General features: G+C 40.2%; 1 protein-coding gene across 6 annotated transcripts in view; it reads right to left on the reverse strand.

Annotated features, from left to right (window-relative positions):
- The window catches only part of HECW2 (HECT, C2 and WW domain containing E3 ubiquitin protein ligase 2), a 262,737-nt gene that overhangs the window by 14,907 nt on the left and 220,874 nt on the right, over positions 1-26,956 (reverse strand). For 5 of the 6 annotated variants that reach the window (XM_073306249.2, XM_073306251.2, XM_073306250.2 and 2 more), the window contains 7 exons: positions 24,559-24,668; positions 17,219-17,339; positions 13,835-13,948; positions 5,070-5,222; positions 2,954-3,052; positions 1,273-1,402; positions 690-836 (listed from right to left, as the gene is read on the reverse strand). In XM_073306249.2, coding sequence (XP_073162350.1) covers positions 690-836; positions 1,273-1,402; positions 2,954-3,052; positions 5,070-5,222; positions 13,835-13,948; positions 17,219-17,339; positions 24,559-24,668 — 874 coding nt within the window. Of the gene's footprint in view, positions 1-689; positions 837-1,272; positions 1,403-2,953; positions 3,053-5,069; positions 5,223-13,834; positions 13,949-17,218; positions 17,340-24,558; positions 24,669-26,956 lie in introns of those variants that run through there. The other variant, XM_073306254.2, reaches the window with a different exon arrangement.

Genomic DNA, 26,956 nt, shown 5'->3' on the forward strand with positions numbered 1-26,956 from the left:
AAACCTGCCTTCATTGTTTGTGTTATTTTTGCCTCCTAATAAACAGACTCCGCAGTTACTAATGCTGTATCATTTTTCAAGTAATGTTCTGGCTTGTTCAATGAATGGGGAGGTTTAAGGTTAAAAGATTTTTCAAAAGATGCAAATATGTGGACTATTCTTCCACTGGGTTTCATACTGTAGCTACATTCAGTTTCATTAGAAGCTCTTAGTATTTAGAAGGAAAATTATTAGAAAAATAATACAGAAATACTTCCAGGGCAATAAGGGTCAATATATTCAAGGTCCATGTTCAAGGTGGAAAATGTAAAGGAAAACATCTTGAAATATCCTCAGCCAATTGTGTAATGCTGGACATGGAGTAAAAAATTCCTTCCTGAGTTCAACTCTCCTTATTATCTGAGTTTGCACTGCTGCTAATGCAAATAGTGGTAAAAATGTTTTCCATTTCTTTAGAATATAGTCATGTTAGTTGACTCAATGACCTCCAACAAGTGACCTCCCCATATATAAGACGACATTTGATTATTATGAAATACATTAGGTGCACTGTAGGATACATATAACTCTCACTCCTGATTTTAACCTATGTTTTCTAAATACTGCATGGTTGGGTGTATTAGAAAGGCAAGTATGGAGAATGCTACATAATATACATATGGGAACTAGAGTTGAGTAGGATTTCTCACCTCGTAGAAACCTCGAACTAGACTTTCTGTTTGCTGCACAACCCCTCTCTCAATTCTCCATTTCACCATTCTCTCTATGTATTCTTTCTTGTTCTTCTCTGTGACTGGGATGTTGGCACCCCCTGGTTTCAGTTCCCGTTCAGTGATCTTAGAGGAAAACCATAACCAAAATAATATAAATACAACAAGAATATATTGTAAACTCAAGCTTTTTGTTAAATACGTAGCGCTAATTCCCCAATATCCTAGGCCAAGCACAGATTGGTTTAACAGACTGGAGTACATAAAATCAGACAGATGACATGAAACTGAAATCCCTGTTTTCACCAGATCATGTCAAGTACAAAGTAAGAACAAGCAGCTTCAAAATAAGAGATGCAAACCAACTTCTGCATTCTTTAGGTATTGCACTGGTAGGTAACGAATGATAATCTCTCTATAGGTTTTTCGATTGTTCATATCAACCAAGATTTTTATTAATGAACTCAAATCAGCTGGGAATGACATCATTTTTCAGTCCAAAGAAACAGTTACCTAACAGAATATAAAGAGGAAAGGAAAGAAAAGTAGCAATCTTGCACACCTGCCCAAAAACTTCTTCATTTACAGTGAATGTGAGATCTAGGATATCATGTATATCGTTGTCTTTCATCCACTGCAAACTCTGGTGGAACTCCTCATCAAGGTATTCCAAGTCACTCAGGTCACAGAGTCTAACATAAACAAGAAGAAAATATACAAATATAGCTGACAGCAGTAGTGCGTGCTCATTAACAGAGCTGAGACAGGACAGCCCTACAAAACAAACTGAGAATAAAGGGAGCTCAGAGAAATCAACAGAACAAAGAACAGTGGTTACTGGATTCCTTTGTGCTGACGTTCTGAAGTCAAGTTAGTAGAAACTATTCTGAATCTCTGTATTTGCCTAGCAATGATAATAGCAACTACTTGCGTAACTCTCATCTCTTTGTTGTTAAACTACAAAACCCTGAATTTCCATTTTAAAGACCTTTTGCTTGTAAATTTCACTTTATTTCGAATTCTGGCCACTTGCACCATATTTCAATTACTAATACCCTTATTTTGACCATGGATTACAAAAAATGCTATTAATTCTTGTAATACTTAAAAAGAACAGGAGTATTTGTGGCACCTTAGAACTAACAAATTTAGTCAGTGTCTCCTGCAAAGATATGTGCAGAGCTGGTTCAGACACCTTCTGTGGAGCTGCAGACCCAGGAGGGAGTGCATGAGCAGGGGTATCCATAAAGCTACTTTGTAGTGTCTTTCCGCTGGCAAGGCCATAAGGGGATCATGAATCAGGCCCACTGTTTGTGAAGGTGGCAGAATCTGGCCCACAGCTATTTAAAAAACTTCTAGCAAGCCACTATGACCAATAGATAACTAAACTAAGTAATCACATAATATTACTGCTGGTGTCCTTCTCTTTCACCACCCATCCCCCCTACTGTTTTATTCGTCTCCCCCGCCACATCACCTCTAACCTTGGACTGTAAGGTCCTTGGGATTGGGACCATGCCTTTTTAAAAAAAATTCTGTAAAGCACCTAATACAGTTTTGGTTGTTGTAAAAATAAGCTTGTATTATTTGCACAGCACCATAAATGTGAACAGTGCTTTACAGATAAAAATAAATCATCTTCCAAAATTCTCAGATGTGGCTTCTGATTTTGGGCTTCCTTTTTTGGATCCCTAAACATTAGATCTGATTTTCAGAGGTACTGAGCAACTGCAGTTCTTGTGGTCTTCAGCTGAGCTGCAAGATGCAGTACTTCTGAAAATCAGACCCAGGATATCTCAAATTAGGCACCTCAAATTGAAGCAACCAAAAATCAGAGACTACTTTTGAAAACGCCGATCTTAAAAAGTCTAAATAAGGTTTGATTCACATCCTGTCCTATGAGTCATTAAAGACAAATGAACAAGCACTCTATTAATATCTGATGTTTCACTGCAGGATTTGAAGAGTATGATTTTATAGAAGGAACAGGTGATGTAATTGGTTGACAGGAATCACAAGGTTTTGATATTATCAGCAACAACATCATCTAAGTCATCAAGTAACTGGCTAGTACCATAAATGGGACTTAATTTAGGCAACTATACTTTAAAGTAAACCTTGGATTAAAACTAAATGACCGAATTATATTGACCTATCTTCTTGGAGTAAAGAACCTAACATTTATCGCTGGTCAAAAACTGCATTTTCCATGAGAAAAAGAAAATCAGAACATTTCTACTCACATTCTGAGGAGGGCTTTATAAAAGGGCCGTGTAAAGAAGGCATCTAACAAATACTGATGTATCAGAGCAAGACCAAGGATTCGACCACTGAACCTGAACCTGAACGACAAAGGAAATGAGTTATAACCAGTACACTCAGACTTTGTGGTTTGTGTGCTGCCCTATCATTTGTCTATGTACCAAGTTTAATAGTATATTTAAATCAGATAACTATAACTGTGTTGTGGTAGCCTGTTTCTTTTTAGTTCTCGGTAGAATGTAGCGGGAAAAAAAAAATCTGCAAGGCGTGGAAAGTACCTGGGGTTTCAAAGCTGAAGTTGCCACTTTTCAGCTACTGAAATCTAAACTGAACTCATTCTAACCCTACTAAACTAGGTCCTTTTTTCAAACCCTGGCTTCCAACATGACAGTTGTTTTCTGCCCCTCCATCTCCTCATTCTCCCTTTCTGAGCACTGAGAGACTGACTAACAGATTATTCTAGGCATCCTTTTCTAGCGAGTGGGTGGCTCCATGCTCTTTTTCATGACTGATGGATGTTGGGCTCCATGTAACCTTTTCTGGGGGAGTGGCTGGAAACTATCACCCTTACCATTCCATTTCCCCCAAAAAATACCAACATGATTTAAATCCCCTTGTAAACTCATTGCTGCTGGAAGATTAGAAATTAGGAACGTGGCAACTTTGTTTGCAACACTAGGGCCTTCACATAGACTCTGTTAGACTCCAAGGGCACAATTCTGCTGTCAGAAATGATGGTGCATGTTGCAGAACATTGTGAAAAAACTCATTAAAGAAACTAGGCATGCCCTCCATATATCTGAAAGCAGATTCAAGCCTAATGCGCTCTCTGAAAGAAAATCAAGTTTCTAGACTTCCTGGTAAGATATATACTCAGAACTACTTTACTTGGGAAAAATTAAGGCTTTGTTATGCCTGGCCCTATGCAGGGTTTGCAAGATGGGGAAGAGACACACAAAGCTTCCTCTCTCTCTGCACAGGTCCATTCCTTGCACTCTCTCTGATGCTGATGCTAGCACTAGTCTCTCCAGAAACAAATGGGTCATGCCCCACTCACTCTCTGGCTAGATCTCTAGCTCCACACAGCTTGGGATGGGGAGAAGATGGCCACGCACAGCCCTGCACCTTGTTCTGTCAGACTGTCATGCTTTTTCAGATGCAGCATATACAGTTTGTTGTTGCTGAACTTCTATCCAGAGTCCAACAAGTGCATTGCTTCAACTGATGAGCAGTGCAGCCAGCACTAAATGGCGTAACTCTCAACTATACTTCATTGCAATGATTCTACATCATTTGAGACCCTAATTTGCCTCTGTCCTACACAGACTTGCAGCTGTCACCCATTACTGTAATTTAAATACCTTAGACCCAGATTCTCAGCTAGTGTAAATGGCATAGCTCCACTGATTTCACTGGAAATGTACTGATTTATACCAGTTTAGAATTTGGCCCTTAATCATGAAATTGCAATTTTATATATATATATGATACATTTTATAGATAGATATATACTGCACATCATTTCAGGTTTTTTTCCTCTGTTTTTCAGATTCCTCATAGTACATCCTTTTTACAGATTTTAAAGGCTACTATCAGATATATGGACCTTGATTAAATAGCAAAGAACAAGAAGAGATATCTCAATAGATTTTCCTACTCCAGATGTGGATTGCCTTACTTGGAACAATCTATATTCATGGAAAAATCTCAAACAAACAACATGCAATAAAAGCTGATTGAAATCTCTCATACACTGAGTTGACTACAAGCCAGTGTTTAATATAATCTGCTTTTCATGCACAAAGGACTGACAGTGCTTTAGTGAAGCAAATGTTTGCTCTTGTACAAGAAGTGTGGAGTTTCATATAGTGAGCCAAACCCACAATACATATGTTCCAAATCTCATCTTTGCTGACATTGTGAGAAAAAAGAATATCTGTTACCACCAACTACAAAAAATAATAATGAGGAAAGTCTAAAGAAATGCAATTATTTTACTGCTGGTTAAAAAGATCAAACTCTGTGTTTGAACAAATATGAGCTGGTTCTCCACAAGTAGAAACAATAGAAAAAATAAGATTAAAAATTAATTCTTACCATTCATGGTGATTGTCTACAAAAGCAGACATGGGACTTATTTGTACTGTGTAGGTATCATTGGCTGAATATTCAAATAAACCATAATATGGATTGAAAAGCTCTCTGGACACCAGGAAAAAAAACTCTCTTGAAGGTCCACTGTAATCCAACCTTTAAAAAAATTCAAGTTAATTAATTACAGAAGGTTTATTTGATACAACAAGGCTTATCATAAGAACATAAGAATGGTCATATTTGGTCAGGTCTCTAGCCCAGTGGTTCTCAAAGTCAGTCCGCCGCTTGTTCAGGGAAAGCCCCTGGTGGGCCAGACCTGTTTGTTTACCTGCCGCGTCCACAGGTTCGGCCGATCCCACTGGCCGTGGTTCACCGCTCCAGGCCAAATGGGGGCTGCGGGAAGCGGCGCAGGCCCAGGAACGTGCTGGCCACCCTTCCCGCAACCCCCATTGGCCTGGAGCGATGAACCATGGCCAGTGGGATCTGCCGAACCTGCGGATGCAGCAGGTAAACAAACCGGTCCTGCCCGCCAGGGGCTTTCCCTGAACAAGTGGCGGACTGGCTTTGAGACCCACTGATCTAGCCCACTATCCTGTCTTCTGACGGTGGCAAATACCAGATACTTCAGAGGGAATGAACGGAACAGGTAATTATCGAGTGATGCAGAGGCCTGAGCATCTTGGCTAATAGCCACTGATGGACTTATTCTCTATAAATTTACGTTCTTTTAACCATTGCATAAGGTTTTTCTAAGGCACCTATCACTGTGGTGTTTAAATCCTTGATCCCGTGAGATGCGTCATGTGGGTGGACTCCTATGCCCGCATGGAGCCATAACTGAAGTGGAGTAGCTTGCAGGATTGGGGCCTAAGTGACACACAACCTTCAGTGAAGACCCTTGCTTAGTCTATATCGGTCTCTTGAGAATAACTTTGATCACTGGTGTCAACTCGAGTCATTCTGGAGAAGCTAAAGGGAAAGCAGAAATCCCTTCCTATATACAGCACACAATAAAAGAGCCATCATTAAACCTACACATATATGCATCTGACAAATCAAGGCCAGAAATGAAAAACCAATCATTGTATCCTTGCAGATTGGAAGCAATATGGAAATTCAAAGAGTTATATTCTCCTTTACAAAGAAAATCTCAAATTACTTTAATGCTTTATCTTTCTTGGACTACCTCTCTCCTTTCAGGACCTTCACCCTATCAAAGTAGTTTGTTTTTTATTTAAAAAGCTGGGAGTTATTTAGATTCTTTATTTATTAGAAACTATAATCTTGAATTAGTAGAACCTGAAGGAAATGCATTCTCCAGGTGACATGTAATTGCCCTCAAATTGGTAGGACAGACAGCCTCCTTGCTGAAATAGAATTGAGACAAATTATTGTCTTGCCACTCCTCCCAGGGTCACAATTGAAGTGAATCAAGTGCAAGACTAATACCTCTGTAGCAGTGCAGAATGGAAAACTGGGGAGTTTCCCACTGGGAACAGACATTATTATAGCCCTAAAGGAGAGGAAATAAAGCACCACTATAGCCCAAGGATTTCAGACACTGACCTTCTTTAGTCTAAGTAGTGCCAGGATAACGTACATATAAAAAGGCAAGAGACTAAACTTTGAAAGGACAATCTGTACCTCTTATGATAATTATCCAATGCACAGTTAATATACAACATCAAATGTATAGAATGAGACATGCTTTGCACTATATATGTGTGGGGTTTTTTCCTCTTTTATTTTGATTTCAAATACCTAAAATATAAAAATGTACATATCCTTGGATCTGGGCATCTATGTCCTTTTTCAAATATACAAATAATATACAATACAAAAAGAGTTTATATTAAAATATATAATATTCCACCCTTTTCCAAAAATGCTGGCCATTCTATTCCCTTGTGCAAAAGCCTGAGCAAACAGATCAGTTTTTTAATGTGCTCAGAAGCTCAAACAATTTGTTTTATTTTAGACCAAGGTGGGGCCTGGATTCCAAAGATGAGAGGCTCTTCAGAATGCCCTGCCAGCAGCTCCTTCTCATTCAAATTGAAGGAGTGTCACTGCTCACTGCAAATGCATGGCACAAGGAGAAAAATTCTCTGAAACAGGCAGTTCTCTAAACTGGCCATTCAGGCACTTACATGTGAAAATAAACATCTTAGTATCTTACCTGGAAAAACAAAGAGCAGCTCACGCAAATCATAGGAGATTAGGGTTGGAAGAGACTTCAGGAGGTCATCTAGTCCAACCCCCTGCTCAAAGCAGGACCAATACCAACCAAATCATCCCAGCCAGGGTGTTGTCAACCCGGGCTTTAAAAACCTCTAAGGATGGAGATTCCACCACCTCCCTAGGGAACCCATTCAAGTGCTTTACCACACTCCTAGTGAAATAGTGTTTCCTAATATCCAACCTAGACCTCCCCCACTGCAACTTGAGACCATTACTCCTTGTTCTGTCATCTGCCACCACTGAGAACAGCCGAGCTCCATCCTCTTTGGAACCCCCGCTTCAGGTAGTTGAAGGCTGCTATCAAATCCCCCCTCACCCTTCTCTTCTGCAGACTAAACAAGCCCAGTTCCCTCAGCCTCTCCTCATAAGTCATGTGCTCCAATCCCCTAATCATTTTTGTTGCCCTCCACTGGACTCTCTCCAATTTGTCCACATCCCTGAGCACTCGTATAATATGTTCACAGTGCAAAACCCTGCTTAGTGAGCAGGCTCCCATGTTCTGCGCCAGCTCGGTTTCTGAATGAATTTAAGGTATAACTCCACTTTGCAGTGTGCATAATGCACTGCAGTAGTTTAAACTCAAGATGACAAAGGTAAAGGTGATGATATTGAGAGGTCCATGTAAGAAAGAAAAGGTCACAACCACCTTGACTGCTGGCTGATATCTGGTTATTAAACATCTAACCACCTCAGTGAGAAAAGGCAGGCCACGCTCTCAGTCAGAGGAGCAGATGTAATCTCCACCATATCAGGTTTGCCTTCTCCCACCTATTAATATCTTCTGAGTCTTTTCTGCATTGAGCCTCAGCCAAGTAGCTCTTATCCATGCCCCAATCTCCACCACCCATTTGCTTCAGCTGAGGAAAAAAGATGGCCTTGTTCTGACATGTAGGTGATCGAGGTTCAGTTCCTGGCTGTGACATAGATTTCCTATGTGACGTGGGCAAGACATTTAGCCCCGGTTCCCCATTTGTAAAATGTGGAAATGAATACTTTTCACCTCACAGAAGAGTTTATGAAGATAAATTCTTCAAAGTTTTACCTCACCAAAGATACTATGATGCTGGGGTCCATGTAAGTATCTACAGAGATACAGAGCAGGGTGTCACAAGCACATTGAAGACAATGTAACCAAGGTTTTTGTTTCTTTCTTTCTTTCTTTCTTTTTTTTTTTAAACACTAACCCTCCCAATAGCCTCAGATACTCATTAAATAAGAGATGTGGCCAGATAGAACCCTGCCACAGGAGAGCTCCCTCTCACGCACTAATGGTGCAAAACACTCTGGGATTTAACAGAAAGTAATGGACAGCTATTCCTTAGTGTCTGTTTCTGCTAGGGTTCCATGAATTTCTACACTACTTTACCATCAAGAGTTACCAAAGGCAGCTGACAGACCTAATATCAACCTGGGCACCCAATCCATCACTAGGACATTTCATCCATCAAAGCAGTCTCCATGCCATGCCCAAGCCTGCAACCAGATTGTCAAGGAAATTGGAGGGATCTAGATACCATGAGAGTTTTCTTGCCATAGCCTTTTCAGTAATCTTACCCAGAAATGGAAGATGAGATAAAGAACAAGAGTTAGCATTGACGGTTTCTTGAGCAATGGATGTACAAATGCTTTAAGGTAGGCAAGCAACCCACCCTCCCTAATTGAAACTCTCAAACTCCACCAGCAATTGGCCCAGCTCTTCCCCACCGGCCTTCACCAAACAAGGAGGAAAACAACAAGAGTTGTTTGCAGTGTTATTGTAGCTGTGTGGGTCCCAGGATATTTGTGACATAAAGTTCCCTCCATTACCTTAGTGAGTGATGCTGACTGAAACCCAAGCAGAGAAGCCTTAGTCCCCTTCAACATACAGCCCCAGCCTCACAGATGCAACCAGTTCAGTATGAACCTGGGCAATTTTGTCCATCAAATAATGTAATTTTTCCTCACAATGGGAGGAACACAATACAATTAGCAAGCAATGACAGCTCAGACTATCTGTGTTGTTCAGCACCCACAAAAAAACTACTGATCAAGATGATGCCGATGCTTTAGTGGAGGAGACTCTCCTTTGCCTCCTACTCATCCATGTCACAAGAATGCAAAAAATCTATTGCACAAATCGATCAGCTTCAGTAAAAGACTTCTGCCATAAGCACTCTGCCAGTCATCTCTGCAACTTCAGTTGTTGCCTGCCATCTATAAACCCAGCATGTGACCTGTGGGAATGAAGTTGGGAAGAGACAGTCTAGGGATCACTGTCAAGTTGAGAATGAAGCTAAGAATGCTCTATCTGAAGAAAAACTATTCTCCTTCAGTGATCTGGAAGCATTTAGGTTCCATTAACATCTCAGACTGGAGTATCAAAGCTGGTCTCTCACCTGGACAGGAGAGGTGTGTCCACCCTCAAGTTGCAGAAGGAAAGGATAGTTCCATGTGATGGGCAAAATTCCAGTTGCTCAATCTCCAATCCCAGCCCAAACACCCGATCAAGAATATGGTCAACTATAGGAGTTGAGCCTCTAAACTTCTGAGATAATCCCATGGCAGCCATAGTAGCCATGAAATCCCAGGATAAAACATGACTTTTGTGTTTTATCTAATTCCAGCTATTCCATCCAGCTGCTTTTATACATACAGTTAATATAACTCACATCAGATGGATCATTCATTACAGTCCTGCTCTGTCAGTCAGGTTTGTCCCACAACTAAAGACTTGGCACAAGAATGAAAAAACTCCATACAATAGGCACTCAGCCACACAACAGCTGCAACCGGAGGCATTTGAGTATTCAAACACAGAAGTACTGTGGTTGGCAGCATGTTTCAATTCTCCTGGGGAGGAGCGTTAGGCATTTTAAACTACCACCCTCTCATGCAAGGCAGCTGTTTGACATGCAGAACAGACTGTAGCAGCAGGACCTTTTGATACAGTTAGATGCTTGTTATTTTTCAAAGTCACCTTCATCAGTGCTAAATAAGCATTTACAGTATAAATGCAAAGAATAGCCATAGAGTAAGAAAACATGACACATTATTTTACTTTATATGATCTCTTTAGACTAAACAGTTCTTTGGACTTAAATCATGGGTGAGATTCTGAGCTGTGCTTCTAACAGGAGCTAGGAATGTTAAGTTAACTTTAAGCCATCTGTGGACCCTCCCAGTCCTGGGCTGTCCTGAGGGCTGGAGAGAGACTGGAATTTAGACAGTCCCAGGGGCCCTTCTGAATTATGGCAGCCTCCCTGGGCCAACCTATGAACCACAATGCTTCCCAGAGCCTTCACAGTGATGTATGCTGCAGCCTGGCTCGGGCACACCCCCTGCACCAGGACTTACAAGGGGATCTTTGGGAGTCAGCCTCCACAGTGTCTGCACCAAGACCAAGGGAATCCACCTGCTGCTGCCACTGGGGCTTTTATGGCCCACTTATACCACTCCAGCCATTTTACCTGACTTACAGGGCTGGAGCAGGGCATGAGGATATCACTACAGGATTCAAGGCATCAGAAACATCAGTATATTAATTCTTTTGTCATCTGAGATGGCCCAAGACATGGGCTTTCACATGTATATAATCAACCATTAAATAAAAAATGACAGAGTAATAATAAGTCATATCTGAAGACATCTAAGGTAGATGGATGATACTGTTGATTTTGCTATTGACAGCAAATCCAGGCCCTAAAACTATCCCTTTTAAACTATCCCTTTTTTACCAATGCCAAATATTTTTAAAAAAGTATCTGGTCCCAAAAGCCAAATGTTTGGCTGGAAAATCATGAAATGTAGAAAAACTAATATATTTGGGGTTCATTTTATTTGCTTTGAGATTTTGATTCTTTTCTGAAACCATGAGGACTAGAACTTATTTAAAAAAAAAAGTACAGTGGATTCTCTCATATAATCTCATGATTTCAGGAACTGGGGCTTTATAAGAAAAAACACAAAGTATTGTGAGACTCATGATAAAATTGTCTGAATCGCAACAGTGGGGTTTAAATTACCCCATGTGCTAAAGCAAACAAGCGTAGAGTTAATCAAAATGTTCTCATATACATTCAGTGGGGATTTCATTACCTATTTCTTTATGACTTATATTTACAGCATTACAAATGGACGAGGAACAGAAACATAAAACCAAGTTCCTGCCCAATTATCAAACAATAGTTTAGCCTGCATTAAAAAAAAGGGGGTGGGGGAGAGTAGGACATGCTTCTTTCAAAATTTCTCCTATTTCTTTCCCTTCCCCCACAGATAGTCATCCTACATCTAACTAAATGAGCAGTTCTGCATGGTTCACATCCTTGCATCATCTATGCTGAAAGAGTTGTTTGCACACATCCCCTCACCATTCAAAACTGGATCAAATGATTGTATAAAGCTGAGATTAGTCATTTTGCTAGCAAGACACTTAATGTCATTTTGATTTGATGTTACTCATAAAATAACTCATTCTTTTCCTCAAAGAAAGGCATCTTGTACAGAAGTGGCTATCAGGGGAGAAAGGAACAGTGTGTGTAACGTGTTCCTCATCCAGGCCACTCTTCATCTTGTCATTTTGTGTTTAGAAAAGCAAAAACCTGACATGATCTGATCTGGAAGAACACAATCTACCTGACTTTAGTTTTATTTTCTTATTGTATTTTTTCAGCTCTTCCCCTCCCCTTCTCCCATTCTCTCATGTATGGCTTGCAATCATTTTATATATATTTTAAATTTGGGTGAAGCTGCTAGTAGTAAAAACAAAGGCTGAAATAAGTTCAATCAAAACACCTTAATCCTGTACTGTTGCATTCCTGCCATTCCAGTTCTGGGTTTTTCTTGGACCAAGAGTACCCATCAATCTGAATGGTGCCAGTCAGTATGGTGATATTATGTATGTGAACAAGCCCACACTTGCAGTTAGGGTGAGACCACCACATTTTACTTAAAAACTTTAACTAGGTCATATTAAAACTTGGCCGTTGAGGATGAACTTTAAACACACTACAGAGTTTAGAACCTTTAAAAGGAGTATTTATCTAATCTTGTACAAACTGCTTTTACTACACCAGAGCTGTGAAAAGCATTCTAGAAACTTAATGCCAAACCACATGGTACTAACAACCAATAGTATTATAAGGACTGGTTCAAGACCTATTTTGCAACAGCTCCCTTAAAGACAGTGCAAAATCTCTGAAACACATGTGAATAAAATTCAGTATGTTTACAATCATTACAGTTTTAATCACGTTCATAAAAGGTCAGACGTGAACAACTATTCATTTTCAAGCATGTTGCCAATAATTGTGTGTGCAAATCAGGTGTGAAAATGCAAGTTAATCTGCATGTTTTGCCACTTGAAAAATCAGACCTTTGGGGCAAATCCTCATGCCAGCACCCATCCTAGCAGCTCAGCAAGGCAGAGAACAGGTAGTAGCGTGGCTGTGGCACCCACTTCAGTTTATTAGCTGAAGCAGCTCTCTATGCCCCTTACACATCACTACTACAACATGAAGGATAAACAGAGGATCCTCAAAGTAGCAGATTCTCTGGATATGCTCTCCCACAACCTACCTCCTGCCGTGCTGCCACCCCCACCTACCTTCTGAGTACCGTCATGCCAGGAGCCACTGCAGTGCAGGGCTTGGTGCTGGGCATTGGATATGCATTCCCCTCCGCAGTTGAACTGTGTTGGATTACACTGCCAGGAGTCCCTGTGCAGTGGCAAAGGATGAAGTAAGATTTGTCTCTTTGGGTCTAATGAAATAATACATTGTAAAAGGCTTTAAGAACTCATGGGGGAAAGGTGTGGGGGGGCAGGGAAGAAAAGCAATACATTGTTCAAAGTTGCATTTGGATAAAGGAGCTCTGACCAAATTCCTAACCTGGCCTCATAATGCAAATCATACAAATGCTACAACACATCAGCCTTCAGTCAGCTGCAGGCTAAGCATTTGCTGCATGGCTGTGGAATATTAGAAACACTTGTTTATTTAACAAATAGCAACCAACCAGTTGCCTCTGAAAGTTTTATTTGTGACAAAGGACGTGATTCTGAAAGGTGTCCAGGGCTCTTAATTCCCATTGATCTGAATGGGAGTTGAGGGTGCATGGCAATTGGAAGGACTGGCCCTTTCGTCCACCCTGTCTTTAACTCCCACCAATCAAAATACCTCCTATCTTGTAGCAGGCATGAGGAAAACACTGGCAGAGATGAAAGAAATAGAAACAAAATGACAACTAGGTTTGGGTTTTTTTGCTGACTTAATGACACACTGAAGTATATATTGGTTACAGCAGAAATTCCATATACACATAGATACATGCTCTTTTTTTTTTTTTTTAAAAGCAAGATGCATTACCAAGAGCATCAAAATGAATTATTTGGCTTTGTGAAATGTGAACAGCTGTAGGTTCTAGGCTTATGTTTGTGGCATTTCCTGACGACAATCCTTCCTCTTTCCCCTCTGACCGCAACAGTATGGTGAAATAGCCAAGGACAGCTGCAAACATAGTTGATTAATGTGTTCATGCCCACTTCCACTACTCACCCTTCCTCCCCAACAAACGTGACATAGAGTTTATTTCTCTGCAGGTCTTTTCTTGAGTAACCCATAATCTGATTGAAGGCATCTTCCAGCAAGTGGTCTCTCCTGATGATTAATCTGCACAGCAAGATAATTTTAAACATGGTAATTCACAAAGGTGAACTGCAGATGAAAACACATAGTTACACTGGCTGGTAACTGTTCAAGATAATGGATACAAACAATATTTAATCTCCTCTTTATACAACCATTTGATTCAGATTTAGCAGCTAATATCGGTTAGCGTATGTGCTTCTTGGATATTCTTTATTCAATAAAATTAATAAAATGTCCACATAAAGAAATAGTATTTTAAATTTTTCAAGTCCGGTTCTCATTTACACAGTCTGCTTTGCACCATTCTGGCAGCATGAAGGGGTTTTGAAGTGGGCATTTAAACCCACTCGAAAGGCTGTTTACTGTGCTGGGGCTCTGTAAAGTGGCCTTAAGGTAAATGAGAATCTGGCTCTTCAACTAAAGCAATATAGTCCAAGGCAAGGTAAATTTGGTTAAAGGTGTTGGATTGACAGCCCTGGAGTTTAATATCCTGTATTTATGCACAGAACAGGTACAGAAGGACAGCAAGCAATGCCAATTGGAGTGGCAAATAGTCCTCAGAGCAGAATTTGGTACTAAATGAAAAAAAATGTAATGCCCTAGTTACTGGAAAATTTGTAGAAGGGGGAAAAATCAAGGGTCTGGAATAATGGCCAAAATAATCCTGCACAGAACTGAACATTTATGTTCATGGCCAAAATATGTTTATGCAGCACTGGATTCCCTTAGGGAGAAGAGGGAGAACAACAGGAGGAAATATAACCACCTGAAATTGTGTTACGAATTATTCTTGCCTGTCATAGCAAAATGGCTGCAGTAGTATATTATTTGTAAACATTCAAACACCTTAGAAACAACTTTTAATTTAAAAAGTTACCTATTTGTATCAAAATAAACTATAATTTTGTTTCTCTCCCTTAAAACCTCTGGTATGATGGTAAATCCTACCAGAAATATACCTGTAGTTCACAAACCCAGAAAAACAAGGTAACAGGAGCATTTATATATCATAGATCTTATAGCTGGCAATAGCCACCCCCTTGCACAAGGTATTTGCCAAACTGGTCACTGCAGCTCTCTCTTTTCTTTTTTTTACAGCTTACTTTTTTCTATTTTTTAATCAATTACATCACAGGTAAGCATTTTCATTCAAATCCCTTTTCAGCTGTTGACAATTTTAAGAAATGTTCACCTGAAATTATCAGAGTTTGGACTCTGCCCAAAGGTGAATATTTTTGGAAAATTTACATAAGAAGGGCCATACTGGGTCAGACCAAAGGTCCACGTAGCCCAGTGTCCTGTCTTCCGACAGTGGCCAGTGCCAGGTGCTCCAGAGGGAATGAACAGAACAGGTCGTCATCAAGTGATCCATCCCCTGTCGCCCATTCCCAGCTTCCGGCAAGCAGAGGGTAGGGATGCTATCCCTGCCCATCCTGGCTAATAGCCATTGATGGACCTATCCTCCATGAACTTATCTAGTTCTTTTTTGAGCAAAAATGGTTAAGTGGCAAAGAAAAATACACCTTGCCCTTTCTAAATGCAGTGAATTTTTTTTTTAAAAATAGCTCTAGTCCCAGAGTGGTTGGAGCTAGAAAACTGGTATGAGGCAGGGAGATGGTTCTTTGGGAGAAAATTTATCTTTTCCATGAAAAGTAGGTTTTTATTTGGTTAACTTATGGGAGTTTGAGGATCACAGTTGGTGTAGGGCACAGATTTTTTTTTTATATCAGGCAAGTGTCATGTGATGATGATCTCTTAACATAATAGTTCTATCACACAGTGGATGGTAGGTCCAATTGGCTGTGACGTGGTAGGTCCAATCTCACGTATGCCAAAGCAGGTGCCCAATTAAGAGGGCAGGGCAGCAGCTCGGAGCTATAAAGGACTAGGGAAAGACCCAGGGAGGGGAAATGCCAGTGAGTTAGAGTAAATTGCTTCAGTCAGGACAGGAAGATGAGAGCTACCAGAGACCCAGGAACTAGAGGAGTCCCAGAAGGAAGCAGAGGGTGGTTCCCAGGAAAAGGCCGAGAGGGGCTTGCTGGCTGGCGACCCCAGGCCAGACAGCCAGGGCTGGAGAGGGTTGAAAGCAGGAGGAGCACGAGCAGGAGCAGCAGCAGGAATTGCCTACTGTCTCTCAATCGGACAGCCAGAAGAATGGCCGGAAAGGACTGAAGGCCAAGGAGCTGTGGAGGAGCTTACCCACGGATATTCTCACTGCTGGAGAGCTGGACCCAGAAGAGCTGTGAGAGGGCCAGTGGGAGTGAGGGAAGCCAGGATGTTCCCAGGAGAGAGGCTGTGGGGGTTCACACTGGGAAGAGCAGGGTTGCACTCAGGTTGGAAGGGCTGGGGTGGCTGTCCTGGTAGAAGGACAGGAGAGGACTGAGAGCCCTGCTACCATCAAAAGCACCAGTGTGTGGCATGGGGGAAACAGAGATGAAATGTCTTGAATTTTAATAACTGCTTGCACTGGGGGGAGAAATGGACTCCATGTCTGGGACTTTTGTTATGGATTATTTGGCCTTACGCTGTTGTAATAAACCAGCCCCAAGGAGGAACAGTATTGAGACAAGACAGCCTGAAGTTATTGGGTCAGCTGAGAGGGGAAACTGAGGCAGACATTCCTGTCGTACTGTGTCCTGCTGCAGGAGGCTGCTCCTGGAAGGGGCTGCCCGATGACACGAATGTAAGCATGCGATTAATTATTCTATACTAATGAAAATTCACAAGGAGGCAGAGTTAAGGTGGCATGAAGCCTTCATTTCGGCACTCCCACATATGGAGTGCTTAACTTTACCAAAAACTACGTTCAAGTTTCAAATTCTTTGGAATTTAATAATATTTAATTATACAAATTCTGATCAGTAAAGATTCTGTATCTACACAAAGATGAATCATATGAAAGTATATTTATTTTTGTTGCTGGGCAAGACAAATGAAAATAGAGTTACTTCAACTTGCCCCACAGTGACTGTTGTAATGGAAGTGGCCCAACTGCTCCCTGTTTCTTTGAGTGCTGCTCTTCAGAGGACTTTCTGCCACTGCAATAGTATTAATGTGCATGTGAAGAAACTACAGCAGGAGGTAACATCGGGAAGAGATGCTTCAAATGTGTTCTCTGCTGTGAGTGAGATGGCTTTTAGTGCCTTATAACACACTTCACATTGAATTCAATAAGTGCAAGAATGCATCATGTTACCAGTGGGATTCCCAGAGGAAAGAGGTTCTTACACTTGCAAGGAAAGAAGTTCTGCCTGTGAGATAAACCCTATTTGATAAGGTGCTTCTACATACTTTAATTTCCCAGGCCCTTGTCCATATCCTTTAGTCTCCAGCTTCCTGTAGAAGTTCCTCAGTTTGGCTTCAAAATCTCTTTTATAAGGAGCTGGAGCTCTGGCATTAGCACGCTGAGTACCTGCAGCAAACAACAAGCAGAAAATGAACTGCAGCTACGCAAAGCATCACTTTCCAGCTCTGACTGAAAAGAAGGTTCTTTGCTGACCAAAAGCATGGGACATGGTTGGTTTCTTTTAAAATCCTGGTTTATAAACTGCTAAGAGATCCGTATCTCCACACCTACTGTAGGTTTAGATGTTTTTGATTGCTGTTTGTTTGTCCAATGGCTTCAAGATTTTAGATTAAGTCCTAAAATGTTGAAGCCATCCAAAGCAGACCTCTCCCCTCAAAAAAAAAGAAACAAAAAAAAAACCCAAAAAACCACACCTCAACAACCCCCTCAAAACCAAACAAAGAAACTGGAAAAGACCCAACTTTTGTTTGGCATATGTGCATTTTATGAATACCTGTGTTTAACGACTAAAATGATGCATCCTCCTAAAAAAAATGTTTTTCACTGTCAAGAAGAAAAACAGGTTCCAATGAGCTAAATTAGTATGTCCTATGTGTGTAATACACCTTATAGAGTGCACATAGAATCATCAATGCATGGAGTTTCTCACCTTACTGAGGAGAGAATACTGTGAAAAAGTTTACTCAGTGAAACTCAGTCAAGTACAACAAAGGAGAAAAATATTGGGAGAGAGGAAAGACTGAAGACTTTTCTCTTCATTCAGATATCTGGATCAAATGAATTACTGTACTAAGTTTCTTTCAAACATGACTCAAAAAGGTGAATTCATATTTTGAGATACAAGTTTAAGGAACAGTTCTTTAAAGGAGGCAGATATCTGTATGCCAAAAAAATTGCACATCTGCCTACAGTTGCATGCACAGTTATTGCAAATTGGGTAAATAAACCATTGATATTAATGTGACACGGAGTGGGAGGGATTTATCCCACCTCCCTCCCAGTTCAGCTGTGTAGCCAGTGGTACCTTCTAGTGTTTAGTCCAGTCTAGTTTTAAACATCTCAGTCAATGAACTTCCTCTACTTCCCTTGACAGACTATTCCACAGCCCAAAAGATTTCACTGCAAGAAGGTGCCCTCAGATTCAGCCTACATTTTGCCCTTTTAATTTCATTCTCATATCCCTACTTACCTATAACTTTAAATAATTCCTCTCCCTCTCTGGCATCTAGATCATTGAAATATATATTGTTCAAAATATACCTGGAAGGTTGAAGTTTCATACACCCAGGAATATGGGTAGGCTCCTAACTACTCATTTGTGAGTAATCTCATGTGTGCATGCAATTGGCTTTAAAGCTATTTATAAGTAAAATATCAGCCAGTTCAGTACGTCACTTTTCTTTTCTCTCCCTATATAAGGCTAACCCAGCAGAGGAGGTTTCATTACTGTGGAGGCAATGTGCCTAGCCTTCAGCAAGGGAAAGAGGGAAGAGGAGGAGCAGGCAGTTTGCTCAGATTCTCAGTGGGAGGGGGCTGTGCTCACAGACTCTAGACAAGTAGGCTGGGACGAGGAAGCAGCTTGCTTAGCCATCAGCTAGATGGGTGGGGTGGATGAGGTAGCATCCTCATTCTCTGGGCTGGAATTGCTCGAAGAAGCTGAATACTCAGTCTCTGGACAGATGTGGGAGAGGTAGAGGAAACTGTCTCTCATTTTGGTTAACAACGAATGCCATTAATGGGTCCCTTAAAGAATCCCAAGTGTTTCCCTGTCACCAGAGGATGATGGTGGCAGTAGTGCATGTGAGAGGAATTCAAGCTCTTAAGGAGAGTTTATCAGAAAGCTGTGTTTTTGTAGTCCTTCCCTCAGCCACTCAACCTATCAGAACTAATAATCCATGCCCCATCCTCAGAAGCCAGGCAGAACATGTGTGTCGCTTGAAAGTCAAAAGACAGGGCTCTGAGGGAGAATATGGCAGGAGATCTTTGGAGTTCCAGGAGACATGTGCAGAACATCTCTGGAAAACTAAACCATACACATCAATTGAACCTGCTGTAGCTGTTCATATTTTAATGAGTATTCCAGGTGCTTCCTACTGGACATTTCTGCTGAATACTCTAAAATATGTAGCCATTTAAATATATACAGTACATTAACTGATGTCTTCCACATCATTTGTTTATTTGGAGGTTATTTTGATGTGGGTGGAGGGAGGTACAATTATGAGTTCACCAAAGAATGTGACAAACCCACACTTTCATCTGCATTGTGGTAACAGCCCCCAAAGGAAACTTTTGCTAAGAGATACATCATGGTAAATAAAACTGGTAACATATTGCTTCATGGTTCAAAAACTATCAAGAAATTATTCTGTCAGCACATGACAAACTCTCACTGCAAATGCTAAGAAATTCCTGGGCAATTATAGCAATTACTTCCACCTTGTGAACCAAAAGTGTTAGGGGAGGGAGAGGGCTACAAAAAATACAAATGATATGGGTAATCATGCTGAAGTCTCAAACAGATTACATTGTCCAAAAGAGATAGCGAGAGTAATTTCATGACTATTTGTGTCCTTTAATGGAAGAGCACAGTAGCTGAAGAGATCTGTAACTGAGGTTACTGATCAAAACACTGACTTGATCCCTATTATAATTGTATCCTCTGCATTCAGAAATCTTCTTCTAATTTGACACCACTACATTTTAGGATACAGGGATATTAATCAATTCCTATGAAGTTAAACATCACATTCACAGCAAAGCCAGTAAGATCAGCCTGATTAGTGTCACTGCAAGAAATTAAAAAGGAATTAAAAAAGATCACCCCCTTGCTGTACAGAGCAGCCAGTTTGGCAATACAAAACACACAGAGCCCCAGTAGAAATGACTACCTGTTTCAAAGATTTCTCTTTAAAAAGTCATAGGGCTCCATCCACAAAACCAAATGACTGATAGGCCAATTCAATGTGTTTTCTATTTATCTTTTTGTGTTTGTTAGAACAGAAATTGTAACTAAGAAAAATGAATCTGAAATCTTCACATTTCAATATTTAGGTCTTAATTCAGGAAAGAAATTATGTGTTTAGTGCTTTTCTGGATAGGGATGGCAATAATTATGTGTTTCAGCTTAAACAGGTGCTTTATATACTTTGCTGAATCAGGACCTTCACCAGGGTGTTTTGGTGGACCCACTTCAGAAATGAGAACTGTGAGGATAGAATCCCTTTTGATCATAAAAGACTGCCAAGTTTGCAGCAGCAATAAGGTGCGTGTATATGGATGTTCATTTTTTCTTTCTTCTTAACAAACGACAAGAAATAGTTTCTACACAAATAGTAGCTGCCACAAATGTAGGCAATAACAGCAACACTAGCTGTGGATGTATATTTCACTGCTGTTCAGAAGAGAGTCGTTATCAAAACAGTCATGAAAAACTCAGCTTAAACTGCTGCCTTGCCCTTCACAGGTGCATGGCATGGAATAGAGTGAGAAATAGGGATGTAAGAGCAGCCTCTATATCGTTAGTGCCCTTTTGCCAAAGCTGAGTACTGTACAGGTAAACTCTGATTATCCAAATTCTCAGGATACAGCCAAAGCTTTGAATAAAGAGAAAACACATTTAATATTAAATACAAATAATGTGGATAATTGGAATTTAACTATAGTGACATAGATACAAATGTAGCCTGTCACACTGCACAGCCCTAAGGTGGGAGGGACAAGTTAAAATGGGAGCATGACCGGACTTTAGTGTGCCTGCTAGTTACCAGCAGCAGCAGCAGGCATTTTTGAGAGCATGCACTGCTCCTTTCTTCAAGATACTCTCTTCTCCCTACAGCACTCTTGAGGTGTCCTATCTTTGCGTATTCTGAGGAAGCCAAATACCTCAAAGGACCTTTGTTCGGACACTACAACTCCGTACCCATCTCTCCCCAAGGCACGTCAAAGATTTCCAGTTTGACCACATCACTTTTTTTGTTTTGGCAACAAACAGATTTTGTACATCCAGCTCTATCAGGGCAGATTAGGACCCACTAACAGGTCTGTTGGAAGGTTAGGGGGCCTTATCCAAAGCACAAACCTTTTAGGAATCCTCTTAGAAGAAGATTTTATTAAAACAACAGAATCTGACGAGAAGGACCTCCTCAAGAGAAGCTAACTTATTTTACACCTATTATGCCCCCCCAGCCCAGTTCATGGATTGTATGGAGAGATCCAGCACTTAAATTTGTGCCAGGGCTTGCCAGGGCTGTGCCCCAGCACCTCCGGGCTTGGGAGTTCATAGCCCTGTCACCTCTGGCTTGCCGCATCAGTTATGAAAGTAAAAAAAAACTGCTCGAGCCCTGGCATCCCTTTCATTACAAATTAAACACTGGAGAGTGGTAGCATTTGTTCTGTGGCAACAAAATCCATATCAAGAGTGAAATGAATCACATTTCATGACCACCTGGAACCTTCAGATAGTGCAGCATGCAACAGCCTGCTGGGTTAGCAAAACTGCTTACAGGGAGAACTTTATGACCATGATCTGTGACCAGGACTGGCTTCTGACTGCATTCCACATAAGTTCAAGGTATTGGTTTGAGCTACAAAAGGCAAATGCTTCAGACCCTTGCTGTTTTAGAGATCACCTTTCCCCTCGCAGCACGCCACCACTGAGATAGGCTGAAGAGCTCAGACTGACAGCACCCTGCTGGAAGGGCAGTGGTAGCAGGATGTTTTCATTGAAGAGTCCCCCTTGGGTCTCACAGAATCCAGTCTTTTGACTTTCAGGACACACATATGCTACCCCAAGCTTGTGAGAATGGGGCATGGATTATTAGTTCTGTTGGGCTGAGTGCAAGACTACAAAAACACAACATTCTGATAACCTTTCTTACAGGCTTGAATTTTCCAGGTGTGGTCTTGTCTCAGCCCACATTTTTCCTTTTACTTATCTATCACTATTCCTTTCCAATAAAATAATACCAGCTATATTTGAAAACATCAAACTGCTGTATGTGGACCTCGGAGGAGAAAATAGGCTTTGCTACATTTGAAATAATTTAGTCTGAATTAACTAAATTATTAATCACTATTTAAACATGCACAGATATTGTCACATATTCTAAAGTGTGTGTCTGCAGACAGATTTATTTAGCGTGTGCACAGTCGTCTAGCCAAGCGATGGCATCTTCAGTGGTGTAGACTGTCATGAAGGCCCCAGCAATACTGGTTGGCTGCACAGAGACCTTGCCCGGAGCAGAACCTGTTCAACAGGGACCACTGGCGATGGGGCAGGTCAAAACCAGGTGGGCAAATTGTGGGGTTGGCGACGAGGGACTGGTTGGGGATTATACCAGATATCCATTCCTCTCGCCAGAGTGTTTCTGCCCTAACATCCTGGAGTGGCAGATGAGACTATAATGGGCGACATGACGGCAAACGTGCAGCTGGTGGTTTAAAAAGATCATTGTGCAGCAGCAGGCTTGAGTTGCAGTACGCACACTCTTAAACACATGGTAAGTGACAGCAGTCTGACTTTGTATAACTGTTGTCACTCCCCCTTATTCCTCAGCCCTCTAGACTTTGGTGCCCCAGCGTGGACCCTTTCATAGAATATCAGGGTTGGAAGGGACCCCAGAAGGTCATCTAGTCCAACCCCCAACCTTTCAAGTCAGTTAGAAACAAGTTTTACCAGTCTGAAACAAAGCACAAGTTCTGGAGTTTGAACACATTTTTTTTTTTATTGTCAAATCTCATTGTGAGCCCAAGGCAAGTTTCCAGTTTGAGAGGTTCATGCCTCATCACGCTGGTTTGCTCGAATCAGAAATGGGATTAGGCCTTAGTTCTGCTGAAACAACAGCGCTCTGATCTCAAGGAAACTGGGATGTAATTATATGAAGCAAAATGTAAATTAATAACGACAGCAGGATTACTACAATACTATAATGAGATTATTATAGTATTGTGATGAAACTAATCCTTTGGGGGATTACAGCAGTTACTAGGCCACTGTGTCCTATGTGCAGTAGGAGTAAAATTTTCAGAAGTGCTAAAATGACTTAGCTGCCTAATTCCCATTGCTAATCAATGGTACTTAGGTTTATAAGTGCCTAAGTCCCATTTTCAAAGGTGATTCAGGCACTTAAGAGCCTATGTCAGGTCTTTTGAAAAGGTTATCCTGGTTAATAGTAGGCCTATGGTACGAGGCTGCCATACAACTGTTTTATTTCAATTTGTTTGCAAAGAGAATCCCCAAACCCATTGAAAAAAAATTTCCAGCAGTATTAAGTAAACTTCCCATGCCTTGCAAGAAAATAAGAAGCAGACCTATCTGAATAGTATTTCCCCTTTAAGAACAAGAATATCACCAATTAATTTTTTTCAATTTTTCTTTTCAAAAATATGTTTCAAACAATGTTTTAAAAGTAAATCTTAGCGCTCAGGAAAGATGCTATACTGACTTCCCCACAGTCTGTTCTATAGATTTTGTACTGCATGGGCAGTGCCAGGGCAAGCTACAGGACACTTTCCAAGACCTTGAACTGGAAAGATCATCTCTCAGGGTGACGGGGTATTTTAGTTTCCTCATTTGTGTTGTGAAGTCAATGGGAGTACTCACGTGCTTGAGGTGAAGCCTGGGTTTAAGTGCGTTGCTGGATCAGGACCTCAATCCTTAACTACTCTGGTGAAAATGCTCTGGTGGAAGTGTGATTTTGTGATGAGGAACCCTACCAGAACTGGACTGAAAACACCAACTTATTTCAAAAGGCCACCAAGACAGTGTAGCCTGTCAAGAATCCATCAAATAAACCTCTGCAAGCAAATCAGCAGTGCTACGACTTCCAATAAATACAAGTCATTTAGGCATTATTTACAGACTAAAGAGCAAAAATCAAAGAAAATAAACCCCATATATAGAGCTATATGTTCCTACTGCATATGAAAATGAGACTACATGCTTCAGAATTGGAGAGTAAATAATAAGGTTACATTTACATTATTTGTCTACTTTTGTTGTGTAACTTCAAAATCTGTTGGACTACAGTGGATTCTCATCATCTCACTGTCTATGACCTCATCATCTGGAAAGACTTTCATGTCTTACAAAAAGGGCTCTTCTGAGAAACATCATGCAGAATTAAAGCTGTCAATGTAACGAAGTAATTACACAAAAAGTATCCGACAGCCAAGAATTCCTTTACTGCTTTTGTTCAGAGGGTAAAATCCTGGTCTCGGTGAAGTCAATGACAAAACTCTTATTCCCTGATCTTATTTGGTGCACACTAAGTATCTGGAATTGCTCCCTAAAGATCCCACTGTAAACTTCAACAAAATTTACCTGGAGAGTTCTGAGGTGAGGATACTGGAGAACCTCTTGGGGACTGGCAATAACTGGGATGAAGTAAGGCATGTGGCGGCACGTATGACATTATTTCTTCTTCGAACAAACTGGTAAAAAGGAGCAAACAGGAGAAGGCAGAAGATGTTTATCTGAGCCAAGGATACGTTCTACTTTCTAGCAATAATGTGGCCTTCAAAGCCAGTCTGGTTTTTAGAAAGTCACTCACCTGTCTCCCGTGCACATGCTCAGAATGCAAAAAAGGAGGCTTTTGTTGCCCTTCTTTCAATGTTATCTCTGTAGAACAAGGACTGGAATCTTGCAAGTGACTGGGAAGTCACAGTTTTAGTTTTGTGTGTGACATCTCAGTGTGATGACGTGTACTTGTTTTCAAAACTAAGGTCCACGTATTTAATGGACCCTTTAAAAGTTACATTGTTTTATACTTTTGCTTATACATTTTCCCTGCCAACACACCATTAACATTCACGGCACTTTCCTATACAAAAATTTGTAATATTGTACATAAAGAACAGAGCCAAATACTCTGAACTTCTGGTGTAATCAATCATGTGCGAATTGACTTAGTGAATTGAACAATATACTCTTTAGTCTATTAGGAATTAATGCTTCATTTACTCTTACTTAACACGTCATATACAGAGAAAAAAGTATCATATAGAGTTTCACCAGGTTAGGCTTCAGTATGCCTCACCTATTTTTCTATGATTTTAAAATGTTTTCGGGAAAGTACAGTGTAACTTTCACAGCCAGAAACATTGAAATAATCTATAATTTAGATACCATTTAATAGTTCATAGTATGGCTGCCAAACAATTAAAAATAATCACAATTAACTGCAAGATTAAAAAAAAAGCTGTGATTAATCAGATTTTTAATTGCATTGTTAAACAATAATGGAATACTAATTTTAATTCAGCATGGAAGCATGTCGTCTGGAATGGTGGTCAAAGTCTGAAGGGGCATATGAATATTTAGAATATCTGGCAAGTAAATACCTTACAACAACAGCTACAACAATGCCTGTTCTCACTTTCAGGTGACATTGTAAATAAGAAGGTGGTAGCATTGTCTCCTGCAAATGTAAAGAAACTTGTCTGTCTTAGCAATTGGCTGAACAAGAAGTAGGACTGAGTGAATTTGTAGACTCTAAAGTTTTACATTGTTCTGTTTTTGAGTGCAGTTATGTAAAAAAATAATTCTACATTTGTAAGTTGCACTTTCACGATAAAGAGACTGCACTACAGTACTTGTCTGAGGTGAACTGAAAAATACTATTTCTTTTGTTTATCATTTTTACAGTGCAAATATTCTTAATCTAAAATAAGAATATAAAGGGAGCACTGTACACTTTGTATTCGGTGTTGTAACTGCAATCAATATATTTGAAAACATAAAAAACATCCAAAAAATATTTATAATAAATTTAAACAGGTATTCTATTATTGTTTAACAGTGTGGTGAAAACGGCAGCTAATCGCTTACGTTAACTGTAATTAATTGATAGCCCTAATTCATAGACCATGTATGGAATGTTTGCATAACCCTAAATCTCATTGATTTTTTCCAATTTGATAAGACCATAACATCCAAAGCAGGCATGTTTATAATATTTTAACATAATACATATATAAAATAAAATATGAAATAGCATAGCTGTTGGATGTTATCACAACATATACACATTGAATCGACTAGTTAAATGACCATCTTTATTTTCAATTGTTAGGCTGTACAAATACATCATTGTCTTGTGGTTCTCTCATTTCTGAGTGATATAGTAATCTAACTGGTTAAAATAAAACGGATTTCATGTCAAATCTGTTCATTACAGATACCCGCAATAGTTCTTTGTGAATGGTTTGGGGGGTTTTGGAACAGATATTTACTGACATTTTTGCACTCCTAAAAAATCATCTGCAGTATATAATATGTTTTTTCACAGAGAAAAGTTGAACTATGGTCTTCAAATGTGAATAAAATCTGAAAAAACTGGTTCAATCTGAGAATAAATTAAGAACCTGATTTGTGTTTAAATTAACAAGATAAAACTAGAACTGCATAGCATATAGCCTAATGGTATGTTTACAAGCTCAGAGTGCAAATTATCTCCTCCTAGGAACCCCATCTCTGAAACAGAATATTCTGTTACATCAGGTTTCAGAGTAGCTGCCATGTTAGTCTGTATTCGCAAAAAGAAAAGGAGTACTTGTGGCACCTTAGAGACAAACAAATTTCAAATAAATTTGTTAGTCTCTAAGGTGCCACAAGTAATCCTTTTCTTTTTGTGTTACATCAGTTATTCTCAGGCTATTTTAACTAAGGCACCTTCATTCCCTATATAAAAAGGTGTTTATATTCAGCTGAAATTTGAGTT

Source organism: Lepidochelys kempii, chromosome 11 (genome assembly GCF_965140285.1).
Source record: "Lepidochelys kempii isolate rLepKem1 chromosome 11, rLepKem1.hap1, whole genome shotgun sequence".
NCBI lineage: Eukaryota > Metazoa > Chordata > Testudines > Cheloniidae > Lepidochelys > Lepidochelys kempii.